The sequence below is a fragment of the Pithys albifrons genome, chromosome 12 (genome assembly GCF_047495875.1).
Source record: "Pithys albifrons albifrons isolate INPA30051 chromosome 12, PitAlb_v1, whole genome shotgun sequence".
Lineage (NCBI taxonomy): Eukaryota > Metazoa > Chordata > Aves > Passeriformes > Thamnophilidae > Pithys > Pithys albifrons.
The window spans coordinates 19,809,331-19,833,554 of NC_092469.1; the positions used below are offsets into that span (position 1 = coordinate 19,809,331).

The 24,224-nt window shown below is 61.4% G+C and overlaps 1 protein-coding gene across 6 annotated transcripts in view; it reads right to left on the reverse strand.

Moving 5' to 3' along the window:
- Positions 1–24,224, reverse strand: part of GSE1 (Gse1 coiled-coil protein) — a 102,023-nt gene that overhangs the window by 60,706 nt on the left and 17,093 nt on the right. For 4 of the 6 annotated variants that reach the window (XM_071567616.1, XM_071567619.1, XM_071567617.1 and 1 more), the window contains exon 2: positions 6,217–6,373. In XM_071567616.1, coding sequence (XP_071423717.1) covers positions 6,217–6,373 — 157 coding nt within the window. Of the gene's footprint in view, positions 1–3,473; positions 3,583–6,216; positions 6,374–7,291; positions 7,347–24,224 lie in introns of those variants that run through there. The other 2 variants (XM_071567623.1, XM_071567621.1) reach the window with 2 other exon arrangements.

Sequence of the window (24,224 nt, forward strand, 5' to 3'; positions counted from 1 at the left end):
ACACTGTTGGGGACCCAGGTATCGATGCCACAGGGGGAACCCCCTTTCTGGACCAAGTCAGGGTGCGCAAGGAGGTTAGGGCAAGTAATGGTGAGCAAGCAGCTGCAAGATGCTCCTGCCAGCTCAGCAAGATCCCTTCAAAAGGACTCCAACCCCATGCTGGACATGCTTTGGGGGTACAGGGGGCACCCCAGTCTCTCCAAGCCATAAAGAAGCCGCCTGCAGGGTTCTATAGGGGGGACACACATTCAGGCTGTGCCCCCCCGAGAGTCACCCTCCTGTCCTGCAAGTGCTCGGAGGCAGCATTGGCCCAGCAAAGAGGATTTACTGCTCAACGCAAGGGGCTTTAGAGGCAATAACTTTCCCTCCTCTTGACTTAAATGGATTTGAAACTTCAAAAAGGATCGAGGGGGCAGGCTGCCAAGCGGCTGCCCCCAGGGTCTGACCCCACGGGTGCTGGGGGGGGAACAAGGGGGGGCTGCGAGCCGAGCCAGGGCCAACGGCCATGGCAGATAAGGGGTGAGGGGGCCCAGGAGGCCCCACGATAAGGCAGCCACCGTTAACAGGCGCGGGAGGGCTGCGGCACTTCCTCCCACCCCGTGCTGCAACTGCTGGCGGGCACCAGGGTGCCAGGGCAAGGGGACAGGGGTGGCCCCACAGCCGGGCAGCCGAGGCACGAGGCACAACAAGGGCTACTTCAAGGGCAATTCCCCTGGCATCCTGCCCAGGCAGCCGCTGCATGCCAAGCTCTGTCCCAGCTGCCCCTTCCTGGGAGGGGCTTGGCAGGGCTGCCCCGTGGCTCCCGGGACCCCTTGGGGGCACCCAGCACCTGAGCATTGCTGTCACATGGGGGTCCAGGTTGGGTGTCCCCCACTGGGATGGGATGGCAAGAGGCCACCTGCCCCTGCCCACGGTGAGGCCAAACCTCACACCCGGGGCTGGCATCAGTGCCAAAGTTCAGGGACAGAGATGGGACCCATAGCACTGTGCCCCTGATGTGGTGTGGGAAGCACCACCGCCTCCCACACACAGGCTCAAATCCCCAGGAACATCCTCCCCCTCAGGCCTCAACCACCCACGGGCCAGACACCAGGGTAAGGGGCAGCACCTGGGGGAGAGGGCTGAGAGCCCAGAGGAACAACCAGCAGAGCAGAGATTAGAACTAATGCCCGCTGCTCAAGCTGCCCCCCAGACTGCAGCACTGTCCCAGCTGCTGGCATGTCAAGAAGCGATAAACTGTACTGCGTCCTTCGGCACCCCCTCTGCACCTCCCGGCAGCCTGGCCCCCCGCCAAAGCCACTGTCTCCTCCGCTGAGCTCCCTGCCCTGCAGCCAACACATGCACACACTCACACTCGCACCCAAAAAAGGCCCCATGAGCTCCACACTCATGCATGCCCACGAGCACAGGCACAGCGGGATGTGCACACACACGTACACCCAGTGTGAACCCAGCAAGGGGGGTGAGCACACTCAGCACGCCCCGTTTGACACCCTTGGGTTGTGCAACACACACACACATGTGCACAGCCAGCCCTCCCCACGCACACTGACCCCCCCAGCCCTGCAGGAGCTGCTGGCCTTGGCTGGCCAGCCCTGCCATGCCGCCGTCACCGTCACACCCAACACCTCCCCAGTAGGTTACACAAACAGGCTGCCAGGCACACACGCAGCCGGGAGCACGCTCCCCTTGCTCACACCCACAAACCACACGGGCTCACCCCGGTGCTCGCACGCGCACGCGCGCCCTTGCAGGAAGAGGCACCGGCTTCCCGCTGCCTTTTCCCTCCATTAACTCCCTCCCTGGATCCTGCTCGTGGCCCAAAGGGCACCCACGCAGCACCCACCCCAGCTCCCTGTCCCCTGCCCTGGCTCAGAGCTGGAGGAAGAAGATGAGGAGGAAGAGAGCATGGCACTTGCTCTGCTGCTCCAGGGGCTGACAGTGGGCACTTGTGGACAGATGCCACTGATGGGGCATCTGAATGACAGATGCCACCAACTGGGGACTGGCACCGATGCCATCATGCAAAGCAGTTGCTTGGACGCAGCACAACGCAGGGTGCGGGTGCTGGCACGGTATGGTGAGCCGGCAGGCCCCAGGGCGAAGGGCACAGCAGGTGGCACAGGCAGGGCTGGAAGAGCCAGGATGGAGCAGGGTAATAAACATGGCAGCAGGAGAGACGCCGGGGCTGCAGCATCACCCTGATACAGGGTGCGGTGCCCAGGCTCCTCGCATCAGGCTGCAGGGCTCAATCAGCAATGTGGTCCCTCCCCAGCTCCGGCGGTCCTGAGTGTCCAGAAACACAGAGTGGTGCATGGGTAAACTGAGGCACAGCTCCACACAGCAGCCTGTGTGCCAGGATTGAGAGGTACAGGCAGCCAGGCACAAAGAGCCAAGGTTGGTGCCACCAGCTACGGCCCTGCACAATCCCATGCCCTGCCAGCTGTGGGAAATGACCCCAAGGGTGTCTGTGCCAGTGTGGGTCACAGGGACAGAACACCTCAGCTGACACTGGACCCTGAACCCGCAGCACTCAGTGGGTCTCATCTCCCCCCGGTATCCCCCAGCTGGATCCCCAGCTGCAGGGCCACCTCCATCTTCTACACTGTGGGGTTCCCCAAGGCCAGGGCAACCTCTGTCCACCACACCATGGGGTGTCTGAAGCTCAGGGTGACCTCTGTCCCCCACAGGATGGGGTACCCCAATCCCACGGCGATCTCCATCCCCTCCACCACAGCGTCCTCAGCTTAGGGTAACCTCCATCCCCCAAACAAGTGTTACCTCAAGCCCAGGGTGACTGACATCCTCTGTGTCATGGGGTACCCCAGCTCTGGGGTGACCTCAGTCCCCATAGAAGGGGGTCCTCCAGCTCCAGGGTGACCTCAATGCCCCACATCACAGTGGCCCCCAACCCCAGGCAACCTCTGTCCTCCACACCACGGGGTCTCCACCCAGGGTGACCTTGGTCTTCCACACCATGAGTTCCTCCACACCCAGGGTGACCTCTATTTCTCGCACAACGGGGTTCCCCAACTCCAGGGTGACCTCTGCCTCCCACACCATGGGTGCTCCTATACCCAAGGCAACTTCTGGCTCTCATAAAACAGGGTCCCCCAACTGCAGGGTGACCTCCATTCACCCGACAACAGCAACCCCAAATCCCAGAGCAACCTCCACCCTCTGTACCATGGGGTCCCCCAACTCCAGGGTGACCTCCATCCCCCACAACACGGTTTCTCTCAGCCCCGAGGTGACCCGTGTCCCCCATGCCGCTGGGTCCCCTGACCCCAGAGTGACCTCCATCCCCCGCACCGGACCCCTGACGGAGGGGCTGGCAGAGGGGTCTGCGGGTGGCAGGGTCACACCAAACCCATTCCACCCCTCCAGCAAAACCCCCGCCCGGGTGGGAGGTCCCCGTTCCTCCCCTCCCCACGGCGCTGCTGGGGGGGCGCCGGGGAGGGGGTGTCACTCACCCGCGGGCCGCGCCGTCCAGCGGGGGCTGCGCTCCTCCATGGGCAGCAGCGGAGGGAGCGGAGCCGAGCCGTGCCGAGCCGAGCCGTGCCGAGCCGAGCCTTCCCCCGCCGCTTCCTGCTTCCCTCGGCGCCCGCCCGCCGCCCCGGGAGCCGCACGGCTGGAGCGTGACTCACCGGGGGCCGGGCCGGGCAGGGCAGGGCGGCGGGGGCGGGGGCGGCGGGCACCGCGAGCGGGGCACCGGGGCACCCGGACAGGGATGCTGCAGGGAGGGATAGCCCACCCCGGACCCCGCCTGGGGTCACCCCCCAATGCACTGGGGAAGGGAGATCCCCCGGGGAAAGGCGGGGGGGGGAACCAGGGATTCCCCTCCCTCCTTAGGGTGATGGGGGGGTGACAGCCCTGATCCCAAAGCACAGGGGACCCCTCCCAGAATGCAGAGATCAATGGGGGCAAGAGGTTGGGTGGCACCCTGCCCTCTGCCCCCCACCTCAAAACTACTTGGAACACCAAACAGGCTGTGGGACCCCGTGAAGCTCAGGGGTGCCAGCACAACCCATCACAGTGAGCACCCAGGGTGGTCCTGAATCCAGACCCTATAGAGATAAGGGGTTGTTCCCGTGGCAGCCCTCTTGGTGCAGCCTTGTTCATCCCCTGCCCTGGGTGCGGGAATGGGGACAGCACTGTCCCCGCCTTGGTGGCGAAGGTGGTGGTCACCCCCGTGCCATCCCACTGTCACCCTGAGGGCTCTGCCCACACCTGGGCTTGGGGACAGCAGTGACACGAGCAGGGTGGGGCTCAGCCCACTCGCACATGGAGGAAGTTGCCCATCATTCACCAGCCACTCTGGTTGGCTGCATATGCCAGGCAGGCTCGGCTGGTTCAGACAGGCTGGACCCCCACCTTCCCCAGGCAGGAGGGAGGATTCAGCAAGGAATCTCATCCTGGCACTGCCAGCCATGAAATGGCATCTCTGCAGGGGGAGATGCAGTCCACAACAGGGACACCCAGCTGTCCCCAGACAAACTGCCACAGCACCAGCACACCCACCCAAACACCTTCCAAGCTCACCCTCACCTCTTCGTCCCCTCCATCCTCCTCCTCCTCTTCCTCCAACAGGCCCCACTGCCCGCCACACTGGTGCTGCCGCAGCACCAGCACTGCCCGACACCCTCACCAGCCCTCCTCGTGCTTTCCCACCCCCTCTGTCTCCCTTTTCCCGTTCTATTTTAAATTTTTATTGCATTCTTTTTAAAGAATACAGAGGAACAAATGCCCTTATCAGCAATTCTCACAAGGTATAAAGAGCTGCTTTTATCTCCTGCCTTTACTAATCTAGAGCGAGCCAATGCCTGTTAATTTTTTAATTTTCCTAGTGAATGCATTTGTGGCTCTGTCAGCATCCATCCGGACGCACACGCAGGATCCCCTCCACATCCCAGCCCAACCACCCTGACGTTAGATTGCCACCCTGCTGGCAGAGTGGTGGCTCATGGTTTGGGAACCACCAAGGGGTTTTGTGCACTGGGAAGTCCTGTGTGTCACACAAAGCTCACGGGGACACCCTGGGATGTGTCACCACCCCCAAGACACGGTGGTACTCCCAGGCATGCCAGCTGGACTATGCCTGGCCACAGGGAATGCTGACAGAAGGGGTCTCCATGCTTGGCACAGGGGTGGATTCCATGCCAAGCTGTCCAACTTGTCATTGTCACCTGCTCTGGGCAAGGTCCTGTGGGGGCACGGGGGGGTTTGTCCCCGTCTCCCCCCCCGGGAAGGGACGCAGGCTGCCCGCACGCCGGGGTGGGAGCACAGCAGCCGGGCCGCGGTGCACAGATGAGATGTGGCAGGCGTGTAACAAGCCATTAGTCACTGTCACCTTTGCCCGGCAGCCACTGGCAGGGTAATAAATCCCGGGCTGACTCCAGCGGGCCCGTTCCAGGCCACGGCTCCCAGCTTGCATCCACACCACTGCTGGCTGGGCTGTGAGCGGCTTGTAAATGCATCCTGACTCCCACCCTCGGGGAATACAGCGCCTTGCAGGGTCCCAAAGCGGGGCCAAATCCCTATGGGGTTGATTGATGGGTGACACGGGCCACCGCCTTTCTGGGAAGTGCACCTCCTTGGGGATGTGGGAGGGTCACAAACCCCTCACCAAGCACCCTCCTGGCCCCTAGGCTCCCTGTCCGCCCCGGCTTCCTGCCCGCTGCACCTTGCGGTTCCCAGCTCTTCCCAGCCCAACACCAGGAACCGGCACTGGCGGTTGTTACCGGATCAAAGGAGCCTGGCGTGGCACAGCACAACATGGCACGGCGCGCCCGCCGGGAAGGGCTGGCAAACAAGCCGGTCCAGGGAGGCGGCGGGCGGGAAGCACGCGTGATGCCTCTCCTAAAAATGCTGCTGCTCCTGATGGACAGGGCGGCTGAGTCCCGGGAGCTGTGGCCCATCCCAGCCCCGGGGGCCCCCCCGACTCCCCAGCACATCCAGCCCAACACCACGGCTCTCCCTGGCGCCCACGGTCTGACTCACAGCCCCGGGGACAGCGGGCAGGGACTGCGGTACCATCGGGGTCACCTTCCTGGTGGGGCTGTGGGTTTTGGATCCCAAACCCAGACCTCTGGGTGTGAGCCTTCACCAGGAGATCCAAGCGGCACGTTGGGCTGACAGCGCACCCCACAGTGGGGCAGGGGATAGCCCTTGGGAATGACAGCTTTGTACCCCGTGGTACCACCCGACATCACCTACTTGTGGCTCCAGCGTCCGCGCCCTCCACATCCAAAGCCGTCCGCTGGCCGATGTCCGGGGCAGCGCTGCCCGTCCCCGGGCTCTCCCCAGCGCCGGCCGCCCGGGGCTCGCCGGCCACAGGCTTGGTGGCGACTGTCTCCAGGGACAAAGAGGACGCCTGGAAGAGAAGCAGGACAGAGACTCAGCGCCTTTCCCTTTCCCGGTCGGAGCACAGCCGTGCGGGGTGGGGGGCACGGGTTTGGGGGTGTTCGGGGCGCACAGACACAAGATGCTTTTGTTTTCCTGCCGGCCGGTGCACGTGGCCGGCGCGGGAGCCGCACGCCAGCCCGAGCCGCGGGGCTACAGCTGGATCCGGCCGATGGCTCCCAGCACAGCCAGACAAGAAAGGCTGCAGGGGGGGCGAGGACATGAATCAAAGCGGCGTCCCCTCGCCCGCCGGCGGCAGCTGGCCGGTTAGGCAGCTCCCGATTACTCAACCGGGCAGTGTTTACTCGAGATCAACAACCCCTCATCGCCTTCCCTGCCAGGCGGGCGAGGAAAACGTGCTGCTGGGATGGGGATGGCATTCCTGCTGCGTCTTGTTTGGGGACAGACCCCCCCTCCTCGAACCCGGGTGTGCCCGGGTGCTGGTGTGGCCCTGAGTTTGATGTAGTTATCACTCTCCCATGTGAGGCGTGTCCAGGTACACCGTTTGGGCTGTCACCACTCCTGTTTAGCTTTAATCAAGCAACATCCAGCGACATCACACACATCCTGGCACCACCGTGCTGCTCTGAGATAGACATATGGTTCACCCAGACCAAGGTCTGAACTGGTCCCCAGGATGCTGTGCCCACCCTGGGCACAGTGGGATGCAGGTGACCTCCCTCCTGCCACAGGTGGCATCCAAAAGGGACACTGTGCTCCTGATTTTAGGACATTAGGGCCACGGCTGCGGCATGTTGAGGATTTTATGTCGATCCAGTTTTTCTCAGGATTACTCCCATAAATGTGGAGAGCTGAAGTGCGATGGTTGCTTTGCTGGGAAGCCCTCAGTCTCAATGAGCCACACACACGAGCGGACATATAAATTTACCGTTTGCTTCCTGGAAAGGTTTAATTTATGGAATCCATATGGCAGCACCGCACAACCACGAGTGCTTGGCACATCCCATGAGTCCTCGAGTGCCACCGAGTACCAGCTCCAACTGGCAGGGTGCCACCGGCTGCCCCAGTGATGGTGGGATGCTCTTCTCTTTCCCAACGATTAACAGAAGGTGACTTTCACAGCGGGCAGGAGACAAGCCCAGGGATCAGTCCCCATCCCTGAATGCTTGGTGTGGGATCCCTGGAGGTGGCAGGGATGTCTCATGGGGGATGCTCTGCCACCGCTCCTCTTCCTGGGGTAATGCCAGTGGCAGCAGCAGGCAGCAATCCCCAACCTGTGGGCATGGGAAAGGGCTGAGGTGCACTTTGATACCTGGAGCAACTAATCATTAATTAGCATTAATCACTCTCCATCCTGCGTCACAGAAGCATTGGGCAAGACACGACCAGGGCTGTGGTGGGGAAGGCGCATTTTGGCAGCTGGGGCAAGACTGGCACCTTCTTTTTGCTTCCTGGGGAGCCTGAGCAGCCCTGCAGGCTCCAACCTACACCTCAACCCATTTATCAGCCTTATGGCAGTGGCATCCCCCCCCCCGCCCTATTTTCCTGCCAAGAGATGCTGAGATACAAAAGCACAGGAGATGAGTCCCACCTGCCCAAGGGGCACCCAGGATCCGACCCCCCCTCACCACCCATGTCCCCTGGGACCCCCCAGGCTCCATCATGGAGCACCAGCCGCCTCCTTGCTTTAACTTCACCCGGCGCTATCTGTCAGCAAATCATCCCCGGTTACACAGATAAGGAATAATTGATGCAAAGGAGCCATCTGTTTGCGAACACGGAATATCTGCTCAATTAGGAGGGATCTGTCCACCCAGATAAAGCATGGCGGCAGCCCCTTGGAGGGGGGAGCTTTCCTCCCCAGCCACATCCTCAAAGACTCACCCCCAATTAGAGGCGAGCGGGTTGATTTGGGTGTTAATTTGCTAAGCAGCACCCTGAGGTGCTCAGGAAAAGGCTGGGAGGGAGGAGTGCTCTGCCACCACGTGTTGAAATTTGAGGGGAGAGCTGGCAGCCCCCCCCTATGTCTCCCTGTGGTGATGCTCAGCTCATTCTAGCTCTGAGAGATGCTTATCCTGCATCTTCTCAGGGATGGAGAAAGGGAACCAGGTGTCTGCACCTGCCAAATGGTGCTGAGCTGAGGTCAGCCTGCTCATGACATGCATCAAGAGAGTTTGCAGATGGACAGAATGGCTCAAGGACAAGCCTGCAACAGTTCACAGGACATCCACAGCAGGGATCAGGGACACAGGGCACAGCCCTGGGCAGCATCCAGGTCAGGGGTAGGTGTGCAGTGAGGCGACATCAATGTGATATCGTTATGATGTTATTAACACAGGAAAAATTGAGCTGGCATGCAGGGCTGCAAGCCATGGGAGATGGGCAGGGGTAGCACGGCAGCTCCACCAGTGACAGAACCATGGAGAAAAATCTCCAACCAGAGCTGGCAGGGAGAGATCCATGGCATGACACTCCTCAACCCACCCATGCGGCATCTGATCCCGTCTACCCCAGCAGGTCCTCAGTACAAAGGTCATGGAGAGTTTGAGTGGGGTCAAAACACAGCTAGAGACCTCAAGGGACAAGCATAGAGAGCCACTGCCTGACCCCGTGTCACGCATGTCACCTGTGCCCCCCACCACCAGCATGGTGCCCCCCATGCCCTTGGCTTGGTGCCTCAGGCAGGCAGCCTGGCAGCCAGGGGACATGATGGCACCAAGGGCAGGAAAAGGTGTCTGGTGTCCCCACATCTGTCCCTCCCAGACTTGGGCACACTCCTTCTGCTCCTGTCACCAGGTTAAATACCTTCAGGGGCACTCAGCTCTCCCCCTGGCTTTGGGATGGCAGTGATGGAGCAGGAAAGCAAAGGACTCCCTGGTGAGGGATCCAGCACACAGGAGGCCATGCCAGGGCATTTCCTGTGCCTTCAGGACATCCAAAAGAACAGCTTCCCCATTCCACCTCCCCTGTGCCTCGCCTGCCGCCAGGACGGGCTGCAGTGTGCGCAGCAGCGATGCCGCCCACGGGAACACCGCCCACAGGAACGCCACCCATGGGAATGCCGCGGGCACAGCAAAGCCCCTGCTGCATCGCCCCAACCTCCACCCTCCCAGGTGGCAGCACCCCGGAAAACCCCCACGCTGCCGGCAGCCAGAGCACTGGAGGTGGATGCAATCCTGGCACCTCAGCTCTTGGCTGGCATCACCCCAATAGGGCAGCGGGCATGGAGCCCGGCAAGCACCGGCACAGCTGCACCAGCAGTGGGGTTTGGCACAACCTGTTTGCCAGCTCCCGTGAGCGAGCAAGGGATGAGGTGAGGAGGATGCTTGGCGCAGGAGGGGCCACATCCTGCACCTCCCAGAATGCAGAGAGCACCAGCACCCAGCTGTAAGGTTTGGTGAGGGCAAACCAGGTTGTCTGCTGTATCCCCCAAGGCCTGTGAGGCGGCACTCAGGATAAAAGGTGGTTTTGGAGTGCTGAGGGCTGTGGGAGCGGGTTTCCCCTGGCTCCCTTTGTCGGGGAGGCCCTGGAGCCCCCTGGCTCCCGCTGGGGCTTTATCACGGCCATGGCAGGCATAGCCCCTGTCGTGTGTTCCCCCAGACGGTTCCAGCTGCTCTTCCCTCCAGGAAGCCTTTGCCCTCCTCATCTGCATCCCAGCAGCCTGAAAACAGAGGGTTTTCCCACAAAAGCAGGCTGAGGTCTCCCAGGAGAGCTGGGGTCCCTGCTGGCAGCACGGCTTGGCCCCGGTGGGTGCCCACAGCAGGGGTGGTGGCTGGATCTGTGCATCCCCACCGTGTTTAAAGTTTCTCAGCCATGTTTGCTGGTGGAAAGTTGGAACCTGCAATTACAGCTGTGCTAACCCCTCATTAAAACGGGGAGGGGGAGAGAAAATGGGAAAGAAACAAAAGGCTCCAGAGCGAGACACAGTGCCGTTAACCCTTTCCAAGACTGGGATGTGGACTCCCAGCAAATTAACACAGCTGGAGGGACGGGTTGCAGCAGTGGCAGGTGGGGTCAGCCCATGAGCATCACTGTCCACTCAGATCCCCCGCCCTGTGTCCTGGTGCAGTGGCGATGTTGGCTGTGCCGTGGCGCCCGCGTGGGCATGGCTGTGGCTGTGCCAGAGCCGTTTGTCACGGCGGGGCTGCGGTTCCCGCTCGCTCTCCTGCAGCGACACCGTGACGCCTGCTCCAGGAGCCCACACAATATGTTCGCACTCATCTCGCAGCTGCCCCCAGACAGCCTGAGGTGCCGTGCTCCTCCCCGGCGCGGGGGCCGGTGTGTGCCGGCAGAGCCGCGACATGCCGGCGAGCCCAGGCGGGAACCAGCAGGGATGGAAGGGGCTGGAGACTGTGGTCAGGCTGGTTGCCACATGGGGAGACGATGCTGGAAACAGCACCGGCATGGACAAGGGATGCACCAGTGGACCTCCCATGGCTGAGTATCCTGACCCAGGGGCCAGGCTGTGCTGCAAGGCCACGAACACCAGGCAAGGGAAAGGCCTGACCGTGACACCCACATGTCACCGCAGTCCACCCTGCACCGACCAGTGAAGCACCACACTGGGAGCATGTGGAGGGAAACACATTCCCCCTGGAAACCCCATCCGCAGTGAGGGTCTGACCCTGTGCCCACCTGAGTGCAACTACAGCCCCCCCAGCTTTCCCATCTCTGGGGAGCAGCAGGTCCCCGCGTCACCCTCCAGCCTCCCTGGCGACACCACCTCAGCGCCGCGGTCGCAGCGGCTCTGACAGCAGCTAACGAGCTGCAGGCAGCAATTTGGGTTATATATAGCCCCAAAGTGACTGCATCTAATTGCTCCAGCACGCACCGGCCCTGCCACAGGGTCCGGGTTCTGGGCACAGGGGTGGGCGGCATGTGCTCAGCCCCCTGCCCTCAGCTGTCACCCTGTGTGACCCCCTGGGCACCATGGGGCTGGCAGGGCAAGAGCATCACCCCATCCATGCCGGCCCCAGCGAGCTGGGCTGTTCCCAGCAGCTTTGTGGCCTGCCATAAGCGGCTTTGGCTAAAGCTGCCGTCCCAGCCCGTCCCAGCCAGAGACCCTAAGGAGCTTTTGTCCCCTCTCATTACGGGGTTTCAGCTGGGGGGCCACAGGGTGCAGCACCCAGCATCCCCTCTGCAGCCTGCGGGCTCCAGCCAGCTGCTCTGGCAACCCTGGGAGGGAGAGAGGGATGGAGGGAGGGAGGTGGTCCCTTTGTGGCAGCCCCCATCCCCTCGCAGCAGCTGCCAGGCGAGGCGACGGGCGCGCAGATGCGGCCGGGGGGGATGGTGCGTGTAGGGGGGTGCCCCGCAGAGGCTCCCCACGCCGGCGGGGCGAGCGGCGGCCCCCGCGTGCAGCCGCCGGCGGGGAGGGGGAGCTGGAGCCAAAATTGTTTGCCAGCTTCCTCGAGACGGCACAATGGAGGGCGCGCAGGCGGATCCGGGGTCAGGGGTGAGAGCAGCAATAAGTGGTTTATGCCTTTTGTGAAGAGGCTGAACTGACAGCTCGCTGGATTAACAAAGACGTCCTCTGTTCCCGGGCAGGTCATGTGGAAAGCGCTGCGCCGACCCCTGTCACTTCTTTTTTTTGCAAGAACAGACATTTGTTCGCCAGCGAACAGGGAGGTGATGAAGGGGGAGGCGGGGGGCACGCAGCCGCTCGCTCCCGGCTTTTCCTCGAGCTCCTCTGGGGCTCCGGGCATGGGGATTTGCGGCTGCTCGCTGCTTCAACAGCCCTGGCCGTGCTGTGCCACCTCCCGTGCCTCAGTTTCCCCAGGCTGTGGGATAATCCATGGCTGGTGGCAATTGCACAAGGCATCAGGAATGCCAGGACCCTGATGTTGAGCCCCATGTCACCCCAATTCCACAACGAGAGCCCCCCCATGTTCGCCCCCCATCACCCCAGGGCCAGGCTGGCGAGGCATGTGGGACCCACTCCCTGCCAGTGCCAGAGCAACCCCTGTCCTACCATGGGGACACACAGTTCTGGTTTACATCTGCCAGGCTGGGGAATGTTGCCTCCATCCTGCTCTCAAGGCAGGGAAACTGAGGCAGGGGGGGATGTGAGCATCTCCCCCATGCACAGACAGCAGGGCTGGCAGCATCATTGCCAGTCCTGCTCCTGGCCCTGCAGAGAACAATCAGCCTTTTCAAATCTGCATGGATTTCCTCAAGGCTGTGCAGCACAGAGTCTTTGCCATCATTAGACTCCAGAGATAACAGATAAAATAGTGCCATTTCACATTGAGACAAACCACCCTGACTGGAGCAGTGACTCTCTGGCCTTGGATGTCACTGCAGCTCCCACCTCCCACCACCCCCACTCCACAGCCTCGGCTCCAGGTCCCCGCATGACCACAGAGCCCCATACCAGGAAGGGAGGGAAGCAGCTTTCTGCCTGCCAAGACCCCATGGGACATGCTGTGCTCAGCCCCAGCCCCTGCTCCATGTCCCACACTCCCCATCCCCATCTCAGGAACACCATAGCCTGGCACAGCTGCCCAGCTCACCTACCTCCAGCTCCGGAGCTGCTGGACACTCTGCAATGAATGTCCCCTCCTTGCCACCCTAAATACCTGCCCTGGAGAGAGGTGGCTGCCCCAAGGGGCTTTTCACTCTGGAAAATCCCACTCACCCCACAGCGGCTCATGTTTTCGGGACATTCCCATATGTGCCACTCCCTGCGGCACACTTGGGGGTAAACTGAGGCAGGGAGGAGCACCCAGGTGGGTGCAAAGCTCTGCCAAGCTCACCATGTCGGGTGAGGGGACATGGCTGGGGGTCCCCACCCAGCTTGGGGCAGGGGCACATCACTGCAATCGTTCCAACGAGGGCCACACGCCGGCTGGGCAATCGGCTTGCAACGCAGCGGCATTAAAGCCTCAATCCGTGTCCCTCAATCCACCGTGTCCCCCTTCTCCATCCCGCGGGCAGCTTAGCGCCCGTTCCCGGCTCCCGCCTGCCATCTAAAGACGGACTTACCGCCAGGTCCGGCGCTGCGTTAAGCCGCAGATTAAATGTGAACCATCTGCAAGGGGAAACTTTAATGCAGGATAATACCTGCCACACACACTCTGCCGTGTCACTGCGCGCCCCGGGCACACAGGGCAGGTGGGCACAGAGTTCCATGGTGGCATCGGGTCCCTGAGCCCACCACAGCCCTCCACGGTGATTTTTGAGGGCTCTGCCCATGCAAGAGATGATGTTTCCATCCTCCTGCATGTCCCCATCCTCCCTGTTGTCCCCTCCTGGCACAGCCCTGCAAGGATCCACATCTGGGAGCTGCATGCCAGCTAGCCCCCTCCCCACCAGCCTATGTCCCCTCCCAAGGGAGCCACCTCTAGACGGGGGACACCTTGGGTCCAGCCATAGCCCCACCTAATTATTTTAAGTGATTAAAGTCTCCTCATCAGGACAGGAGATTAGACCCTGCAGCTGGGAGCTGTCCTTCCTCACATTCCTCCTCCTCCAGGGGACAACACTGGGGGTCCTCCCCTGTCCCTACTTGTAGGAGCAAATCCTACCTCTCCAGCCCCACAAAGGTGGCCCAGGTGCCTTCTCCTTCAATTCAGCAAAGCCCTCAGGAGTGCCCAGACCAGCAACATCACTCAGGGTACGGTGAGGACATGAGGTCCCCCAGGCTGCCCCTAATGATGGTGGGGGCAGAGGTGGGACTGAGTGTCATCCAGTCAGGAGGGATGCTCAGCAGGAATGAAGGATTTTGGGGTGGACAGTGCACCCCAAAGGTGGGTGGGGGAGGACAAGGCATCCTTCTGCTGACACAGCACCCTGAAGAATTACACAGGACCACAGGTCCCCACTCAGGTCAGCAGGGAAAGGAGCCAGGGATGCTTTCTGCTGCCCAGCCTGCTCCTGCCGGAGAATTTACAGCCAGGATCCAGGACGGGCTGAGTAATTAGTGTCAGGATGCTGAATCAGCACCCAGCCATCAGCACTGAAGGGACGGAGCTGGGGGAGCTGTGGTACCAATAGTGCCCCCCCCCCGGATGGATATGGGGCCAATGGGTGACCCAGCAGTGTCTGCCAGTGGGAGTTAGTCCCTGTGGTTTGGAGCACTGGGGAAAAGCTGGCTAGCTCAGCATCCCATCCCAATCTGCTGCTCTAGGACCAGCTTCAGCATCTCCAAGTGGAGATATCACTTTAGGAACACCCCTGGATGGCTGGTAGACACCTCCCATCCTGTTTGCCTAAGGATGAACATCACTCTGGTCCTCCCTTCACAGCCTGGATGCTGCATCCCAGGATGCTCAAGCCCTGGGATGCCCGAGCATCTGCCCAGCTGTGCCCGGGCAGCCCTCTGGCCTTCACGGCTGCCATCAATTTTCCAGGGTCAGGAATGGCAGGGCTGGCTCCCCAGCAGATCCAGCCTCTGCTCCTCAGCTGATTACAGCCATTTCCCTGCCCGTTCCCCCTCCCTGCTGTCTGCCTCCTGCCTCCGTCTGCTGCCTGGTTTTACGAGGGCCATTTCCAAGAGGTCGCTGGAAATAGATTTTTATCACCTCGTGATAAATATCGTTTATGGTGACATTACTGCTTGGAGCAGCCATGCAGGGGAGAGGAGGGAGGAGAGGCAGGCAGGCGGACACCCGCTTGCAGCCCCAGCACCAGGGGGCATCAGTTGGGCCCCTTCTCATCCCTGTCCCATTCCTGGAGGTTCAGACAGCGCCAAGCCCCAACACCATCCATCTATCCAGGCGGCACAAACAGAGGGAGCCGCATCATTAGCCCCGCGCGCCATTAAGCACTTAAAAAGCCATAGGAATAAGCTGCGCCATTAGCTGACAAGTGAGCTGAGAGGGGAGGGATGTACAGAACCGAGCGTGGACTGTGGGATGTCACCACCCTGGAGGTGCTCTGGGCCCCTGAGAGATCCAGTTAGTCCAGGAAGTGGCAGAACAGCCCCCTCCTGCACACAGCTCCGAGGTGGAAATCCAGGTGCTTTCAGAGCTGACACATCACTTCTACAGGGGTGACGCTGTTGGGCACCTCTCCAGAGGGACTTTTTGGCAGGGCAGGGAGAACTGGCTCCCCCCTCATCCTTTCTGAGCCTGCCCTGGAAAGGCTCTGCTTTAGGGAGGGAGCTGGTGTGAAGACCTGGGAGAAAAAGCCACTGCTGAGCTGAGAACTGCAAACTCATGACAGCTGTGGCCCCGGGTGTTGCAACCCTGTGCCGATGTGATCCGGTGGCCCAGGGCAGCAGGGGTCCTGCCCCGGCCGAGCCCACAGGCAGGATGGCTGCCAAGCCATGCCCACAGGCAGCTGCCTCTGGAAAAGGGCACGGCAGCAGGCAGGAGGCCAAGGCCAACTGGCTTTCCGTGACAGCCCTGCCACACACAGTGCCGAGCACAGCCAGCCCCAGGGGGAACAACTGCCCCCTTCAACAGCACCAAGGTGAGGGGGGTGTCACCTGCAGGGACAGAGCCACAGTCTGCAGGGTGCCAGAGCTGGGGAGCAGCACAGCAGCAAAACTGCACACCCGGCAAAGAGCAACCCTCGCCTGCGGGCAGAGCACAGCACTGCCAGCCCGTGCCAACAATCCTGTTTGTTCTCCCTAGCCCTGGCACTGGATCTCTCAGGCAAGCCGCCTCCTGCCCCACTGCCTCAGTTTCCCCAGCCGGCAGGGATGGTGGGGCATGGGCAAGGGGTGGGCAGCCATGGGGAGATCCCATATTCTGCCTCATATTTTGGCTCCTTCTTTTGACACACAGCACAAACCTGCTGTGACACAGAGCTGTGGTTACTCTCCTGGCAAGTGGCCCTGCAGCATGGGGCTGGAAGGGAGGGAGGAGCAGGGCTTTGTATGGGGACAGCCACACAGAGAGATGGCAGCAGTGACCACCTGCCATGAGCCACTAGGGTGACATGACCCCTCCTCAGCTCCTCACACCTGGTAAGAAGAAAACAATCCCAGAAAGAGCCAGCCCAGTCGTCCTGGTGGCACAAGGGGCTGCAGGGGGACAGCCACATGCAAACTCATGGGGTCTCCCTCTCTGCAGCAGGGATGTCACCTTGCTGCCAGGATACATGCATGGATCAGCCAGTGCCAGCCCAGTGCCAGCAGCTGGCATTGGTCCCCTGTTGCCACATCCCACCTTAGGATATGGCTTCCCTAAGCTGCTGCATCCCCTTGGGGACAAGGAGCCCCTTGTCCACCCTGAGAGTCCAGGATCCCTGGCAGCAGGATGCATGTGGAGCCAGCTGCCCCCTGTGCCCACCAAAGGAGGGCTGTTCACATGGCATGTGGCTCGGTGGCCACAGGTCCAGCCCCTGCCCCCACCTTGTGGCTCCTGGCACAAAGGAGCCAGCAAGCTCTGGCAGGGCCACCTCACCAGCGGTCATGGTGACCTTACATGTCGCTGTCGGGGCTCTCCAAGCCCAGCACTTGGCCTGGAACACAGATCCTGAGGCCAAGGCGGGCTGGTGACTTGGCAGCCACCCTTCCCACAGCTCTCACCATGCGGGAGGGCAGCTGCCCTCCTCACCCCAGGCTGGCAGGAACTGGGCAGCAGCTGCAAGCGGTGCAGACAGATGGACAGACAGCAAGCACAGACCTCTGTGCACTGCCCAAGCCCTGAGTTGGAGGTTTGGGCATCCCTTGCCCACAGCAAGACTGACAAAACCCAGGCAGGCAAGCCCACAGGGACTCCCAGGGTCATCTAGCCACCAGCATCCCTCACAGGGGGATGAATCCCACCTCAGCACCTCCAGCAGAGCACCCAGGGGTGCCCTCCATCAGCCACAGATGGAGTCTTGCACTGCCAGGGCCATATGCCCCAAATACCCCTCCCAATCACCACTGTCCCCCAGGAGCCAGACCTGAACCCCCCAAGTGTGGGTCAATGTGCTGCAGCCCCCAGGTTGGGGTGTCCACCCCATGCACCCCAATAGAGCTGCATTAAGGGCCTGCTGGGGTCATAAAAGACCCATTTTACTACTTTAAAAAAAAAAAGAACTGGAAGCACAGAGGAAACCTGGCAGCAGCTCACAAAGTTTGCAGCAAGTTCCACAGAGCCCCCCCCAAGTACCCATTGCAGGTTGAGCTGTGCCCCCTCCATGTCCTGATACCCACCCACAGCAGGGGCACCCCCAAGTAACACCCCAACCCACCAAAGCTGGGGGGCCACACGCATCAAGTCAGGGCAAGGGGTTACAGGAATATATACTTGGGGTTACACACACCTCACCAAAGAGGACCCCCTCAAGGCTGAGGGCATGCCCACCCAAGGATGAGGGGGGGCAGGAGGGGCATTACAGGGTGGGGGTACAGGCACAGGTTGGGGTTACAAGCAGGGGGGATGCAGACATGGGTAGGAGAGGTACAGATGGGAGGCAGGGGGCACAGGCAGGGGGTGGGGGTACGGGCAAGGTGGGGGGGTACAGGTAGTGGGTGGGGGGCGCAGGGGTGGGTGGGAGGGTACAGGAGAGGGTGGGGACATATAGGCAGGGGATAGGGGGTTACAGCCACGGAGTGTACAAGGAGGAGATGGGGGGTACAGCCAGGGGATGGGGGTACAGCCAGGGGGTGAGGGGCACAGGTAAGGGAAGGGGGCACAGTCGGAGGGGAGGGTACCGGCAGCTGCCTGTCCTGCACGTACCTGCGCGGCGCGGTGCGGGGCGCGGGCGGCGCGGTGACCCCGGCGGCAGCAGCGGGAGGAGGCAGCGCCGCGCACACGCACACGCGCGATCACATCCCGAGCCGCCGGCGAGAGGCGGGAGGGGGGGACACACACTGTTGGAGGGGGCTGTGTGATGGGCTGGGGGGGTCGGGGAAATTAATAACCGAGAAAAAGGCACTTACCCCCTCGGCGGGGCTCGCCACCGTGCCGCGGGGGTGGCTGGAGGGTGGTGCTGGGGAGTGGGGGGGATCAAAGGCTGGGGGGGGGGGGGTCTCGCCAGCCCCCGCTGCCTGCCACAACAAAGAGCCAGACACAACAAAAGCAGCATATGGCCAGAGCCGCGCGGGGCTGTAAATTAAACATAAAGGGAAGATTAGATAATTAATGAGCGCTCCCGGGCCGGCCCCGGGGGAAGGGGAGGGGGGCGCTGCCTGCTGCGGGGAGCCCCCAACCCCCCGCCCAGCCCCGGCGGGGAGGGGGCCGGGGGGCACCTGTTGGGAGGGAGGATGGGCAGCGGCCGGGCCAGCCTCGCCAGCTGCTCCGGGGCGCAGCCTAAGAGGATTAGCGGGGACATCCCGCCCCCGGGAAAAGGGCTGGAAGCTGCAGGGCTGAGGGGCGTCCTTTGAACACCCCCCCCCACCGCCACGTGGGGTCTCGCCTCTGCTCCAGCACCGAGCAACATCACCGGAGGGGTGGGGTTGCATCCTGCATCCCTCCCCGGGAAGCATCCCTGGGGGGTGTGTTCCCATCCTGCATCTCTGCACCTCTCCTCGGGCAGCATCTCTACATCCCTCTCCGGGCAGCAGCTCCAGCGGGGTGGCCTCGCATCCCTCGCCGAGCAGCATCCCGAGGGGCTGGGCTCACATCCTGCATTCCTCCGCCTCGAGGACCAGGACCCACAGCCACGCACGGATTCAGGCACGGCTCAGCCGGTCCCCCCTGCTCCTGTCCCCACTCCCACGCAGGGAAAGCGGCTCCTGCACTGTCTGGAGCACAGAGTCCTTTGGAATGGCCAGAATGCACCCGGTTAGGCAGCAGGGGAAACTGAGGCAGGAGCGGGGGGGGGGGGGGGGGGGGGGGAACTGAGGTGGAAGGGGGACACTGAAGAGGGGGAAACTGATGCAGAGGGGACACGGAGGCAGGGCAGAGAAAGCTGAGGCAAGAGGAGGTGAGTCCGTGCTGGCAGCTCCGATCTGAGTGGGGGCAGATTGGAGCCGTCCCCATCCAGCCTTGGGACATCACTGCCCTGGGATACCACCACCGGCATGTCCTGGTGGGTTGGCTGCCCCTGGCAGGCAGGAGGAGGGAGTACCCCGGGAAGGGGGTGCCAGAAACGCCGTCAGGCTCAGCGCCGGCCAGGGGAAGGAGTTAATCCCATTATTGGCAGGCTCACAGATGGCGGCTGCACTATTCCCCTGCTTAGCAGATTGAACAGATCAGGCAGGAGGGAGGAAAGGCCGTGGGGGGATCCTCCCCTCCAAATACAAACAAAACACGGGGCATGGGGGGCAAGGAACACCCCACAAGAGCCTGTGAGCACCCAGGAGTGCTGCCCTGCTCCCCATTGCACCCCTTGCCAACACGAATCCATCCACCCTGCCCTAGACAAAGGGTGGCAGACACGGCAGGGGGCTTGGGGACACCCCTGCTGTCCCCACGCCAAACCTGCCACCCCCCGGGGTTCTCCAGGAGGTCAAGGGCCAGGTCCTGCTTCCCTGGTTTGTGGAGATTTAAGCAGCTGCTCTCAGCGCAGCAGCAGCCGCGCCTGGAGCCTGGGATTAGGGAGTGTGGGAAAGGGCTGGCAGGAAGCCAGGGACAGAGAGGCTGGAACATCCCGAGTGCAGAGGACATCTGAAAAGGGATAGAGGGAGGGAGGGAGGGGTGGAGGGATGACAAGAGGGAGGGAGGAAGGGAGGGATGAGGGAAGGAGGGAGGGAAAGATGGACAGGAGCCAGCAGCTCCTCACCCCTGCGATGCAAACATATACACAGGAGACTTCACCGAGCGCCTCCATCCCTGCCACAAGCTCAGCAGGGCTCAGCGACCTCCACCTTACAGTCAGTTCTCCCCCTGGAGCCCCTAGATAACCCCGGGTGCCAGGTCCTGGTGGCATACAGCCCAGCCCTGGCGGACAGGATGAGGCCAGCCAGTTCCAAAGCAAAGCTGCCCACTTGCCTTTTGAAAACACTTGGAAAACACTGTGCCTTTGATTCTGTGGGGTGAACAGCAGTACCCAGCCTGGCACCCTGCAAAATAACCCGTCTGGCCACCCACAGCAGCCCCCCACATCCTTCTCATCCTCCCCGGAGGTCACCCCGGGAAGGGGAGGGCATATGGCAAGACATCCCCTTGCAGAAGGCAACAAGCTGCCATGCTGGAGGTTGCCAAGGCAATGGGAAAAGTGGGAATCTGGGTGGAAAAGGTCCCACAATCCCACAGTGCTGGGGGCTGATGCAATCCAGCATAGTGTTGGGGACTCCCTCAAGCACACCAATATGCAGTGGGAGATGGGTTGAGGTGCCATGGCACCCCTCATCTTCTGCCCCAGGCAGGGAATAGGGATGTACCCACCCTCTGGACCCACTGCTCATGGCTGGGTGCTTCCATGCCAGCCCCTACCCACTGGAATCTCTCCTTCAGGTGTCACTGCAGCTTTAGGAGTTCAGGAATGTGGACACCTGAGTGAGCATGGCCCCAGCATCCCAAAACAGCACATCTCCATGGCAGTGACACCAGTGTCTGACCCCCACCAAGAGGGGACAACCCCAGAGACCTGGGGACACCAAGAGGTACAGGGGAAAGCAGAAAAGCCCTGGTGCTCCCCTGTCCATGCTACAGCACAGGATGGGGCCCAGGGCAAGATCCCCACAGGGTGAGAGCTGGCAGGCTGCTCCTCAGCCCTGCTGTGCCTCAGTTTCCCATTCCATTATGGCCTTAGAGCTGCAGGCAGGAACAGTACAGGCAGTTCCACCAGCAGCCACACAGTCCCACAGCTCACCTGACCAGCTGGGAGCACAGCACCAGCACTGCTTCTGAACCTGCCCATCCAGGGGCTCCAGCACAGCTCCTGGGGACCCACCCCACCCACTGGCACAGGGCAGAGGGAGCTTGGCGAATGGATGGAAAGCACCCCTCTCCAACTCCTGCTCCAGGCACCAGCCAGCTCAGGAGCACGTTTGTGTCTTGAGAGCCAGGTCAGCATACCTTGGGCAGCTCCAGCTTGGACATCTCCAGCTCCTGCCTCCATCCCACACCAACACAGGGCTCCCCATGCCAAAGCACCCTCCTTCTGGAGGTTCAGCCAAATCCCACTGCTCCCACAAACGGGTTGGGGGCTGAGCTATAGGGATGCTCGGCTATTCCCAGGCTCTTGGCAGGGGATGCCCCCAATTCCTGAGCAGCTATTCCCATCCATTAGAGATCTGAGGATCCATCAGCTAGGAGCAGACAGGTTGAGGCTGGGAGCTGCCTCCTGTGCCAGCCCAGACAGGCTCCCAGGGGACTAATACCGGCATGTAAATATTAGATACTTCTGTCTCCTCTGAGGCCAATTACACAAATCGTGGCAGCTCCCGCAGGACTCTCCGCTTCTACTTACTGTATCATCATTAACAGCTTATTAGAGAACAGCTGCTCCAAGAGGGGGAAACAAAAAAGGAGAAACCAGGAGGAGAGGCAGCAAGGAGACAGGCACGTAGGACAGGGAAGCGTGACCTCCACCCTGCCCCGGCACTCAGGGACATCCAGGGACACCCATCCCTGCAGTGCCACCAGCGTGCCCAGCCCTTTCTGCAATGCCAGCAGCAGGACCAGTCCAAAAACAATGCCAGAATCTGCTTTAGGTTTCCCTGGAGGTGCTGGGAAGCAGGTAGAGAGATGGTCCTTGTGGGTGTCAGACTGTGTGCTAGCTGGAGACAGGAGTGAGGACCTCCAGGGAAAGCAGGAGTTGGAGTGAAGCCACCAAAGCAGCCTGGCACCACATAACCAGCAGTATTTTGAGGCTGGAAGGTCCCCTTGTGCTGAGGGAGGATATTTCTCAGCCTTAGGGTCCCTGTTATGTGCCCAAGAGCAGCGAGTCCCCCCTGGATGGCAGTAGACAGATCTCACACTGGGGGACAGGTGGGGGATGCTGAGGAGGAGGCTGGAGGCTGTGGGATCAGCCCCTGCCTGTGGCAATGCTGTCCAGTGGATGTTCCTTCATCCCACTCCTCTGGGATACAGGGACATGAGGTTTGGGATGAGTCACCCAGCACAACGCAGCCTCCTCGAGGGGGGACACAATCCCTAAAGCAACTACAGCATCACTAAAAGGTGCAGCAAATCGGGAGCCGGACGCTCCTCGCCCTCCTCCCAGTCCCCCCGGGTTGACAGTAGCTGGGTTGGGCCAGCAGGGGCGTTTTTTGGGGCACCACATCCCTCCACCCCTCCCAGTCCCTCTGAGTGCAATTAGGCATCATCAATCACAGCCCTGACACCATTAACAACGTCCCCCGTGGCCGCCGAGGGCAGCCAGGGTCTCCTGCGGGGTGGCCGTGGGTGCCTCCGGGGTCACCCCGCTGTGGCCACGGGCAGGTGGCCGGGGCAGGTGGCCCTGCTGGGAGCCGTGTCCCCTGGAGGATGTCACGACATGCTTCTGGTGCGCTCTAGCGTCAGCCAGCATTAATGCATTGCTGGCATCAGGCACGAGCGGCACGGCTGGACGTGGGGACGGACACCTGGACATGCACAGGTGTGGAGACAGACTCTGGCACAGCCATCAGACCCCCTTGCACAGGGGGACACAGCCACCAGCTGCACCTCACCCCAGCTCGAGTGGCTTTCTGGGCTGATGTCCCATGCAGGGGGGGTAGGGGTCAGATGTCACATACTGGGGGGGACAACACCCCAGAGAGGGGCAGATGCTCTGCAGAGCAGGAGAGGGAGCAGGGCTCCCCGGGGCTTTCAGGGGACTGGGAGGTAGCAGCTTCCCGTCTGATTGCTAATTATCCTCGTTATTCCGTGTCAGACACTCTGTGAAGCACCGGAGTGATTTGCTCTTTCCCTGTAATTAGGCACGTCGCAATTATCATCTAATTCAAGTTCAAGCTCCGTGTCCTCACGACCTTCCCGGCCGCGACATGATGTCCCTGCTTGTCTCTCCGAAGGCCCCCACGATGCCCCCTCACCCCATGCCTGGCTCTTCAGAGAGGAGAGGGGCACCAAAGGACTTGTCCACCTGATGGGAGGACAACACACAGAGCAGCCCCACAGCCCCCCCAAAATCCCTCCAGCTAAAGGGGTGCCAAAAGCCTCAAGCCAGGTCTGGGGTCCCCCTCCAGGAGGGTGACAGTCCCCAACTCCTAAGCATCCCTGAGCCCTTTGAATTTTGGGGTGATGGTTGAGCCCCAGCACACAGCCAGCCTCTGCCCATGCACAGCTACTGGCCAGCTGCCACCTTGTCCCCTTTGGTGTCATTCTAAACCCCACAGGACATAGTTAACACATCCATATCCCACCCTCAGTTCCCATTCCAACAGGAACAACAGCACAGGAACAACCATGCAGCAAAAAAACCCCAAACCCCACAAGATTCTTTTGGGGGATAAAATAGAAAAGGACAGAGCAGGAGGCTGGGTGACTGATCAGCAGCTCTTGTAGCTTCCTAGCATGGCACCAGGGTTTCCTCTGCCCTCTTAGCTCATGGTATTTGCTCTGAGAAGAACCACAGCTCCCTTAGGAGCATCCTGAGCAAAAACACCGGCGGTGCTGCAGCGCTGGGCACTGTGCCGTGCCAGGCTCCGCCGCTGCGCCCAGTGGCACCGGAGCCACCACAGAAGGATCCCTCCTCCTCCCAGCAGCTAATTAATCCTTCTGCTCAGGCAGAGCTCATTAGTGCTGGTGCAGCTCAGGGCTGCTCTGGCTACCCAGCACAGCTGCCCTTCTCGGCACAGAGCAAGGTCAGTGCCAGGGGCCAGTGGGCACTGGCACTGCCACCACCACGCTCACCCCGGGCTCTGCTCCCTGTCCCCCTTGGTGGCCTTTCCTGCAGGCTGATGCTGTTTTTCCAAGCTTAGAGCATAGGAAAAAATAGGAAATAAAGAGGGAAAAAAAAAAAAGGAGGGGGAGTGAGGGGGTGGAGAAAAGGCCCCCCCGAGCGTGAGCATGAGGGAGAAGCAGCCAAGGAAAGCAGAGGAGTCAGCCAAGTGCCTCTCTCCGTGGCGGCAGGGCGCGAGTGGGCCGCCCTGC